This window comes from Octodon degus, unplaced genomic scaffold, assembly GCF_000260255.1.
Source record: "Octodon degus isolate 3935 unplaced genomic scaffold, OctDeg1.0 scaffold00054, whole genome shotgun sequence".
In the NCBI taxonomy this organism is placed as follows: Eukaryota; Metazoa; Chordata; class Mammalia; order Rodentia; family Octodontidae; genus Octodon; species Octodon degus.
This window is the reverse complement of record NW_004524630.1, coordinates 11,129,872-11,140,952: the sequence shown is the minus strand read 5'-3', so window position 1 is coordinate 11,140,952 and position 11,081 is coordinate 11,129,872. Positions and strand designations below refer to the sequence as shown.

General features: G+C 41.5%; 1 protein-coding gene across 1 annotated transcript in view; it reads right to left on the bottom strand.

The window, feature by feature from the left end:
- Prkdc (protein kinase, DNA-activated, catalytic polypeptide) overlaps positions 1-11,081 on the bottom strand; it is a 188,415-nt gene that overhangs the window by 107,594 nt on the left and 69,740 nt on the right. Inside the window, exons 32-34 of the mRNA XM_023717692.1 lie at positions 2,291-2,514; positions 930-1,138; positions 390-522 (exon numbers count right to left, since the gene is read on the bottom strand). Of these exons, the coding sequence (XP_023573460.1) occupies positions 390-522; positions 930-1,138; positions 2,291-2,514 (566 nt within the window). The remainder of the gene's footprint in view (positions 1-389; positions 523-929; positions 1,139-2,290; positions 2,515-11,081) is intronic.

Below are 11,081 nucleotides of genomic sequence, written 5' to 3'. Positions count from 1 at the left end.
CTTAGCTTAGCTTGTTCTAAGTAGGTGCCTTAGACCACTGAGCCATCTTACCAGCCCCCAATTCATTCTCATGTTCAGAACAATTTAAATTTTCAATGTGCTTCTTTGCTACATTTTCCATTACATTGCTCACTATGTAGGCAACTTGGTCCTTAAAGCTTTTTTACAAGGCTCTTCTGAAAACTTTCAAGTACCCTTTATTTCAATTTTATTTTACATTTGCTTTCAAGTTCATATTCCCATATAATAACTACATGTTTAGCACAAATGCTTTTGTAACTCCTATTTCAACATGCTCTGTATATAAAAGATACCTAAAGAATGTAAACATACAGACCACTTAGAAGGAGAAAGCTAACAGAAAGGTAACAATAACTGGTTCTGGCTACCTCAGATGATGAGATACTGTGTAAGAAGCCAGCTCTGTGGAGCTGCTTACAGGCCGACACAACAGACGCCAGCCTGGTCCTCTCCAGGTGGGCATCAGGGTCACACAAGTCAATGGCACAAAGCTCCTCAATGCTGGCCACGTAGGAAAGACAGAAAAAAAAAACAGGTGAGTTCAATCTTGTTACTGGGATACACTGTGTGCTTTCTTATAAATTCATTGATTATATGTCACTCAAACTCATTAACACCATGCTGGAAAGCAAGCGGGCAACAGCAGACGAGGCTCCACAACTTAGCTATGGAAACCACACAGGGTGCCAACCACGTGTGCTAATCACCCCCGGTGCAGAAAAGGCCTTTGCTACATGCACACTGCAGACAAGGGATGGTATCATTTGCACCACACCAGCCGCTGACGCAGCCCTTCACCGAGAGAATGGGAACTAGAGCAGCCTGCATGTGGCTGGCAGGAGCACTGCCACGTGCTAGGACCCAAAGGTTCACAACAAGACAACACTGAGCGTGACCGGAAGGCCCACCTCTGTGCTGTTACTTTTTCCCTCAGGTGAGTCTCCAGGGTGTCTTTGTACGGGGACTTCTTCAGTGCTTTCATTAGGTTCACACAAACACTCGGAAGACGGTCCATAACCTGGACGTCACCAGTATTGAAACCGATGTTCACAGGCTCACACACGGTTTTCACCAAGAGTTTCATAAGGCTTGTATTACACAAATCCTTCTCCAGGAGCTAGGAAAGATGGTAGGAGTAAAAATATTTCTGTCAGCTAGCAGTGATACGTTCATTATGGTTCAAGAGGTTGGGAATTTTTACCTGTCTAGGACTAGGGTTGACAAACTTTCTCTGTAAGGACAGTAAACATGCCTGGCTTCGTGGGCCACTCAGTTGCAGCTGCAACTACTGACTCCATCCTGATGGGGAACCAGCAAAGATAGTTCAGGCAGAGCCATGTGCTGGAGATTTAGCTGATGAGAACAGGGAGTGAGTGGGGCTTTGCCTACAAATCAGTTTTTCAGTCCCTCTATTAGGACTCTGCTATATCTCATGACCTGGCGTCCAGCAGACCCTGGATATATTCCCTGGATGCTGGGTTAGGGATATAGCTCAGCAGCACAGAACCTGCCTGGCAAGTGCAAGGTCCTGTGTTTGATTCCCAGCATATATATTTTTTCACTCCCTGGACTGACTGGAATTTGGTTACATAGTAAGTCTCAAAGGTACACTTATAAATATTTGCTAACATGTGCTTCTGAAAAGCGGAACATCATATAAAATGTAGCATTCAACAAAATATTTAGAAAGATTAGATTATATTTATAAAATAAAAGCCTGAAGGGCATATAGTTTTATTATAAGTTGAGTATCTTTTATCTGAAATACTTGGGACTAAAAGTATTTTGGGTTTCATAGACTATCAGTTAAGTATCTCTAATCAGAATATCTGAAATCCAAAATGCTCCAAATCTGAAACACTGAGTGGCAACATCATGCTCTAAGTTTCAGATTTTGAGTGTTCTAGATTTCCAGATTAGGGCTGCTCCACAAGCATTTTCAAGAACAGATGACAGAAAGACTATAGTAAAAAACAGTGTATTCTCTACTTAAAACTTGCTGAGAGCAGCACAAAATGGTACATATAGGAAGTAATACACATTAATTTACAAGACAGTCATTCTACCATCTATGCATATATCAAAATACCATGTTCTACACTATGAATATATGCAGCTTTTATTTCTCAACTGAAATAAGAATAGATAACTCTTCTGGCAATGGAAATTTCCAATGGGGCAAAGCCTGTTCCAAGAGGAAGTTCTCAAAGCATTTCTTTAGTATGAAATACTGACCTGAAATGAACAAGAGGAGCAAGAGAGGCCCTACCTTCCATCCTTCTGGGGAGGTGTTGAGCAGCGTTGTGGTAAACTCCATAATCCGTACCACGACTGTGCATTTACTGTAGTTGTACCTTTCCTCCTCGTGTGGGCTGGGTTGGGCGCCCCCCGCCCCGGTGCCAAGGCACTTTCCTGCTGCTGTGAAATCATTCATAGCAATAGTTTCTAAAAAGAAAGCCACTGACTTCCAAAGTGAAGAATCGGTTTTGGTACCTAGAAATAATTACATTAAAACATTAATACATGCCTCTTTCTAATACCACTAAAACTAATATAAGGTTTCTTCTTTAAATTTAGATTCTGGTATATTCTCAATCAAAACTCAGTGTTGTAAAAGAAAACATAATTTAAATAAAACCGCAGATATTGAGTTTTCCATATAAGAAAAGTCATGTGATTAGGCTGTGTGTCTATTTATTTCACTTAACATTATAGTCTTGAGGTATATCCATTTTCTTATGAATACCTCAAATTTATTCTGTTTTTATGTCAGGGGATCTAGAGCTACAACGAAGTGGGGAGAAAGGAGAGGACAGGGAAGCTAAAGGAGTTAAGGGGTATCATGTATGTGTACCGATTTCCCATGCGAATACAATCACTATGCATTGCAAACATGTACTAATAAAAAAAAAATCTATAGAATAGCACCTAATTTCCACTTTTTTTTTTTTCTTTTGGAGACAGGATCTTGATATGTATTCCAGGCTGGCCTCAAACTTGCAGTGATCCCCCTGCCTCAACCTTCCAGTGCTGGGATTATAGGCACATGCCACAACACCAGGCTCACCGCAATTTTCAAGTTCACAATCCCAAGACTCAACCAAAGCACAACCCAACTTTAAGATAATACAACAACAAAATTTCTAAACAAGGTTTAGACTTCACAGTCAAACAGCAATGGTAAGAATATAAATTAGCCAGGGATATAGCTCAGTGGCATAAGTGTCTGCCTGGCAAGAACAAAGTCCTGAGTTCGATCCCCAATACAAAAAAAAAAAAAGACAAGATGCCCAGAACATGATGCAGTGGTAAGCAGCAGAGAAACAACCTCTCTGAGCACCGCCATCTAGACCCTGGAATAAAGCAATGTGAGAAAAACGAGGAGGGAAGTGGGTCCCCTGGATTCAAAAAGGATCTGAAGTCCAAACTGAAGCCCACAGAGAGTAAAGAGAGAAACTTCAATGGAGAAGGAGGTAACTGGTACAGCCTTCCCAAGATGGGACTCGCTGCACAAAAGGAGTGGTTCAAACTGGGGACACACAGTGACTAGTGGTGACCCAGAGGCCTACACGGAGGAAGCAGTGGATGTGAAGGACTGCGCGAGCTGGAGGTCAACGCTGAGGGCTCGGTCATCACGTAGGAGACAGTGATTGGCCCAGAGCCATCTTGGAGAGGGGCCAGCTGAGCTCAGAACTCACAACAGCTGCTGGCTCCACCTAGCGACTCCCAGCTGGGCTCAGGCCCTCGGAAGGTGTGCTGACAGCTGCAGGCTGAATGAGTGCAGTCTAGGCCAGAGGCGCAGGTTCTGAGATTATGCACTACTATTCCCAAAACCTACTTCTGGCTTGCTGAAATAAAGTGGCATGGCTTGGAACTCTTATCTCCACACGGTGTCTACCAGTGACAGCAGAGACAATCCTGGAAACACTTTTTTTCTTTTCTATTTTTTGTTGTTTTGTTTTTTGTGATTTTACACGAGTGTGAAAATGGTTTCTAGCCTCTTTGTGGTTTCTGTTCTGTCCTTTTTCCTTCTTCCTTCTCTCCTGTCCTCCAGTCATCTGCACCAGTTTCCCAAAGTTATCATGAGCCCCCTTTGTCCTCCAGCCTTACTTCTAATCTCTTCCTCTTCTTTCATCTTTCATTTCTCTATTTTATTATAACCTGTTTTAAATTTTAATCCCTGAGGGCAAAATTGACACATTATGGACTTGTACATTGAAGATAACTTTCTGGTTTTAGGTTTTATTATAAATCTGGTTCATAAATCTAGTTCACAAAGTTAAAGTTGGCAAATTAATAATTAGCTCAGTTTGTCATTTTCCAGGTTGTGTTTGACTCTATTATCATTGCTAATGGCGCCACTATAGCCAAAAGTGACACAATTGCTCTGAACAGCTGTTTTTCCTCGTATTCCAAGACTGAGACTGACTAAGAGTCACAGAAAATACTGTGGCACGTTGTAAAGAACCAGGGCCGGGGGCAAGGAGGCAGGAACTTCTCATCACCAACAAACTGAACGTGTAGGATCTTGCAGCAGACTCAAAACCCAAAAGCCAGCGACATCTGGAGGACACCCAAGACAGTCATTTCCTAAGCATTACAAATACTAGTAATAAGGCTCACTATAGGCAATTTACAAGCATCACCCCAGAAATTAAACTTAAAAAAGTGAAGAAAATGAGAAGATACTTAAGATGAAACCCAACATCCAGTTCACTAAAGATAAATCCAGGGTGCACTGAGGTGGGACAATCCAAAAGCCACCCACCTGGCCCCAGAAAAAATCAAATCAGAAATAATTGTTCAGTTAAATGTAGCGATGGCATCCACAATGAAAACCATGTTTTGTGACTCTAGAGCAGATACAGACAATAACGATAGTAACAATAATAATAATAAAGGACCTTAAGAAAATCATGGAAGCCATGAATACATAGCATAGGAAACAAATGGAATCCGTAAGGCAGATTCAAGCAGACATTCAGAAGAATAGAAATTCTGTTGTAAGCAGATTAAGCCAACCTGAGGGCAAGATCTCAGATACAGAAGACAGGCTTGTGCTTAACAATCATGGAAAGAAAAAATTCTTGAACACTGCAAAGGAACATGAGAAATCAACCCAGCAGCTACTAGATAAAGTAAATAAGAATAACTTAAGATCAGTTGGAGCCAATGATAAAGCAGAAGACACCACAAATGATATTAAAAAAAACCTTCACAGATGTCATGGCAAAAAAACTTCCCTGGTAGAAAAAAAGAATTTGACATACAAGTAAGTGAGGCATACAGAACTCCTATTAGTCATGATCAAAAAATTTAGAGCCAGGCAGATCATAATCAAGATTCCAGAAATTCATAATAAGAACAGAATATTAAAAGCTGTAAAAGAAACAAATCACCTCTAAAAGAAAGGCCATCAGAATCACAGCTGACTTCTCAGCAGCAAAAGCCCTCAAGTCAAGGACAGCTTGGAGTGAAGTTATTTCAAGTTCTAAAGAAAAACAACCTTCAACCCAGACTGATGTACCCTGCAAAACTATCTTTCAAAACTGATGGAGAAAGAAGATGCATCCATGACAAAGCACATCTGAGGAAATTTATCATCAAACCAGCATTCCAAAATATTGTGAAGGACATACTAGAAAGAGATAACAAAGATTACAGCTCCATGAACTAAAACAAGGAATCCACCACCTAAGACAAACAATTGAACAGAGTGAGGGAAAAAGTATGTGTGTGGAGGGGGGAGCCAACAACAGGAAAATAACACTACGAAGATAAACCAATACATATCATCAATGCTTTAACCATCAATGTTAATAGTCTCAATTCACCAATCAAAAGACAAGGACTGGCAGAATAGATGAAGAAGCAAGATCCAACAACAGACTACATTCAAGAAACACATTTAATTAAAAAAGAAATTCACCGACTAAAAGTCAAAGGATGGAGAATACTGCATGTGACAGGAACCCAGAAAAAAGCAGGGGAGCTATTCTGTCTGCAAAATAAATTTCAAGCCAAGATGGATTAAGAGAGATTTAAAAAAGAAAAAGGTCACTACATCCTTGTAGAGGAAGAATCCAAGAGGAAGAGATAACAATCATAAATATACATGCAAAAACCAACAGGGCACCTAATTATATAAAACAAATATTAAATTAATACAACTATTTAAAAGGATACAGGCAGGCATGGTGGTGCACATCTGCAATCCAGCACTTGGAAAGCTGAGGAAGGAGGATCATTGGGAGTTCAAGACCAGCCTGGGCTACAAAGTGAGCTCAAGGTCAGCCTGAACTTCATAGCAAGACTCTGTCTCAAAAAGGAAAAGAAAAAAAAAAAAAAAGTAAGGGGCATGGGGCGCATTGGAAACCCCAGAACTCTGGAGGCTACGGCAACAGGATCACTGTGAGTTCAAAGCCAGCCTGGGCTACATTGTGAGTCCAGGCCAGCCTGAACAAAATAGGGAGACCCTGTCTCAAAAGAAAATATAAAAATAAATTAAATTTAAAAAATAAAATGGCAAGTTGGCATTTCATACCAAAATCTTTAAAAAATATACATGGCAATCTCTTATTAAATGTTTTATGAAACTATGCTTTCATCCACTGAAATTTTAATCTAATAAAATAGCAGGTTTGCAAAACATGCTTGTAAGAATTTTATCGTTTTTAATTACAAAAAATCCCAAAACAACTTCAATGTCACCTCTTGTTAGTTTTTATCTGTTTGTCCCTCTAAGTCCCATGTACTCATAGGGAGGCTTTGAGGAGGTGACTAGATCATCGGGTGACACTCATCTGTGGATTAGACTTCTGATAAGTTTACAGCTGAATTAGATTTGGAAGGCGAGGCCTAGCTGGAGGAGGCAGGCCAATGGGTCAGTGAGGGCACGGCCTAGAAGAGTCTGTAGACCTCCTTCCTCCCTTGATCTCTCTGCTTCCTGCTGTCAGCCATGGTCTTCTCCTCGGTCACGCCCCGCCGCCATGCTGCCACGCCACCTTGCCATGGAGCCAGTCAACTATGGACTGTGAGCCAGAATTTGCCTTCGCTCCTTTAAGCTGTGGGCACTGGTATTATATTTTGGCTCTGAGAAAGTACCTTCTCCTGAATCTTAGTGCAATTTAGTAAAATCCAGAGAGTAAAGCCTTTCAGAGCTCCAGGTGTAAAACATCAGTGTAGTTCTAAGCAACAAACAAAGGCAATGACTGAGTAAGAAATCTTCTTACAGGCCTAGAGGCTGCCAATTCTTTATAGTCAACAAAATCTAAAGAAAGTTAAAACTTTTCAATGGCGAACTACAAATAATGTAAATGACAGATCACTAGGCATTCATTCAGAGTGGGGAGGTCATGTGTCAAAAATTACATTTGCGGGGCTGGAGAGATGGCTCAGTGGTCTAAAGCAGCTACTTGGAACAAGCTTGGCAAAGCACAAGGACCGCAGTTCGATCCTTCAGCACCACATGCCAGCCAGCCTCGCCCCCTGGTGGGCTGAGCTGGCCACACACACACACAATAAATAAATGTAATAAATAAATAAATAATTAAAAAAAAATTACATTTGCAAAGATCAAATCTCCAATCCAACATTTTATCAAACTGCAATTCATGTACATTCCAGGGAGCCTGCCCCTTAGCTCAGTTCTTTAAGTGGCTGCTTCAACCAAGCAGTCAGGCTCAGGTTGCTGTGGTTCGATCCCCACAACACAAGCCAGCCAGCCAGTCATGCCTTGAAGGCATTCGGAGCAAAAAAAAAAAAAAAACCACTTCTGTCATGTACATTCCAACCACAGGTCTGTTGAAAGTGAATAATATGCTTTTTACAATTATTCAAATATAGCAGTTATTTACACAAAAGGAGGAGAGAGGTATCTCAGGCTGGGGAGATAGCTCAGTGGACTACCTGGCAAGCACAAAGACCCAGGTTCAATACCTGGTACCACACAGTGCCAGCCCTAGAATCCCTAGCATGCCATGCCAGCCCCAAAACCAGGCATAGTGGCACACGTCTGTAATCCCAGGGGTGCGAGAGGCTGAGACAGGAGGATCACTACGAGTCTGAATTGTGTAGTCAGACCCTATAACAAAATTGGTCAACAACATAAAGCATAATGACAGTTACCCAGTAAGATTAGCTACTCAACGGCTATCACAGGCTTAATTACTTATTTCTCAGGATACATGTCCATCACTCAGTGACACATGACTGGACAAACAAAAACAGAATTCTAATAAAAATAATTTTCCTTCATTATTGATGCATATCATACAATAGTATACCAGTATATGCACATAACGTAATTTGGTTATTTCCATCCCAGTTCCCCTACTCTCTTTCCTCCCCCTCCCTCATTGCCCCTCCTCACCACTACAGTGCTTCTTGGTTCCCATCCTCTCTGTATTGCTTTTGAATTTATTTTTAGCTTTCTTTTGGCGGAACCAGGGATTGAACTCAGGCCACCCTTGTGCTTGCTTATTCTACTGAGCCATCTCCCTATCCCCTAGACTTCTTATGGAAGACAAAACATGTAATTGTTAATTTTCCTTTTTTGAGACAGAGTCTCATTACGTAGCTCAGGCTGGCCCTGAGCTCACTACGTAGCCCAGGATGGCCTCAAACTCATGCCAATCCTCCTGCTTCAGCTATCCAAGTACTCCAGTTACAGGCTTACGCCATCACATCTGGTGATTTTTTTAACATTCTGACACTGGCTTATTTAACATTATAGTTTCCAGTTCCATCCATTTTCCTGCAAATGACATGATTTCATTTGTGTTTATGGCTGAGTAATCTTCTATTGTGTCTGTACACCATGTTTTCTTTTTTAAAAAATATTTATTGTGTGTGTGTGGCCAGCTCAGCCCACCAGGGGGTGGGGCTGGCTGGCATGTCGTGCTGGGGGATTGAGCCGCGGTCCTTGTGCTTTGCTTAGCTTAGCTTATTCTAAGTAGGTGCTTTAGACCACTGAGCCATCTCACCAGCCCCCACCATGTTTTATCCTTTCATCTGTTGAAGAGCACGCAGGCTGTTCCCACAGCTTATTATGAGCTGCACCACTATAAACATGGCTATGCCCTGGCTATGTGTGCACCACGGTTAAGGTATGCATCTAAAATGTCAACCCAAGTCCTCGCATCCTGAGACATGGGCCTTCTGGAAGGTGACTGGATCACGGAGGTTCTTTATCTATCAGCGGATCCTCCACTACTGAGGTCAGCTGCTGCGCGTGCGGGCAGGACATGGGGCCGCTGAGGTGCAGGTTCCTGGGAGTGAGACTGGGAAGAGCATATTCCCCTCTCTGGCTGCCCCCTTCTGCTTCCTAGTCACCGCGAGCAGCTTTCCTCTAATTCCCCTCTGCCCTGGAGCCAGCCAACCGCAGACTGTAACTGCAACCCGAAAGAAACCTCTTCCACTCAATTGTGGGTGTTGGGTACTTAGTGCTGAGGAAAGCAACTAAGATTATCACTGTAATATGCTGGCTTTCATTCTTTAGGAATATACCAAACACTGATACAGCGGAATCAAACTGTGCATCTACTTTTAGTTCTTTGAGGAATCTTCATACTTGTTTCCACAGGGGCTGTACTAGTTTCTACTGCGGCCAGCAGGGTAGAAGCTTCCCTTCTGCCCCCTCATCCCCACATCATCTTGATGACAGCCGCTCCGACAGCAGTGAGACAGAATGTCAGTAGAGTTCTGTGTTTTCCTAAAGTCTAAATATGGAGGGAAGGAATTTATATACTTATTGGACATGTATACTTCCATTTTTTGAGAAGTGTCTGTTCAATGCACTTGCCCAAAAATTTAGTAATAAATCCACAGAGTTCTGTGCTTTTCTTAGTGGGGGAGAGTTTTTACTATATTTACCTTGTTGCTTGTTACTGATTGATTTAGATTTTTTTATATTTCGGTTCAATTCTGGAAGGTCATATTAATCTAATTTATTACTTGCTTCTAGAGTCTTCATTTTATTGGAGTAGAAGTTTTCAAAATTTTATATAATAATCATGCAGAGCCGGGCATGGTGGCACTCACCAGTAATCCCAGCACTTGGCAGGTTGAGGCAGAAGGATCACCATGAATTTGAGGCCAACCTGGGCCAGTTAATGAGTTCAAGACCAGCCTGAACTACATACTGAGACCCTATCTCAAAACAAAGAAACAAACAAATGAACAGATTTCAGTGGCATCTGTTATGATTTGAGATTTTCTCTATTTCAGTGTTTTTTGAGACAGGTCTCACAATTCTGGGTTGGCTTTGAACTTACTTTGTAGCTGCAGCTAGCCTCGAACTTGAAGCAATCCTACTGCCTCCACTCCTGAGCGCTGGGATTAAGGGCATGTGCTCTCATACCTGACTTGTAATTTTATTAGTCTGTGTCTTCTCTATCTTTCTTTTAGTAAGTTTGGCTAAGGCTTTATCATTCTTACTATGTTTTCCAGGAACTGACTCTAATCGTTTGTATTATTCCTTTAGTCTCTACTTCATTTATTTCTGTTCTGATCTCTATTATTTCTTGCCTTCTTCTGGGCTTGGGCTTGGTTTGTTCGTTTTTGTAGGACTCTGAGAGGCACTGCTAGATTATTTATTTGATAATGCTCTCTGTTCTGATGTAAGCACTCATGGCTACAAAAATGCCTCTCACACCTCCAGAGTCTGACAGGAGTTTTCAGTATCACTCAATTCCAGGAATTTTTAATCCTCACGCAGTATGTGCAAGACTCTGTCAGCATCCAGCAGTGTATTATGTAGTCTCCATTTGTTCAAGTACTTTCGTTGCTTTCTTTACTGTTAATTTCTAGCACTGTGATCTGACAGGATACATGAAGTTATTTGGTTTTTTCTTGTTAAAGGTTTGTTCCATGGCCTAAAATGTTGTATTTTGAAAAAAGTTCTTAAGCTGCTAAAAAGAAAAAGACTGTGCATTCTGTTCCGTCAGATGGAACACACTACCTGATCTCTGGTAGGCCCACAGGTTCGCTGCAGTGAGGAGGTTTCTACGTCATTAGCTTGTTCTTGCTCGTGTTCAATGCTGAGGATTCTTAGTTTTTTT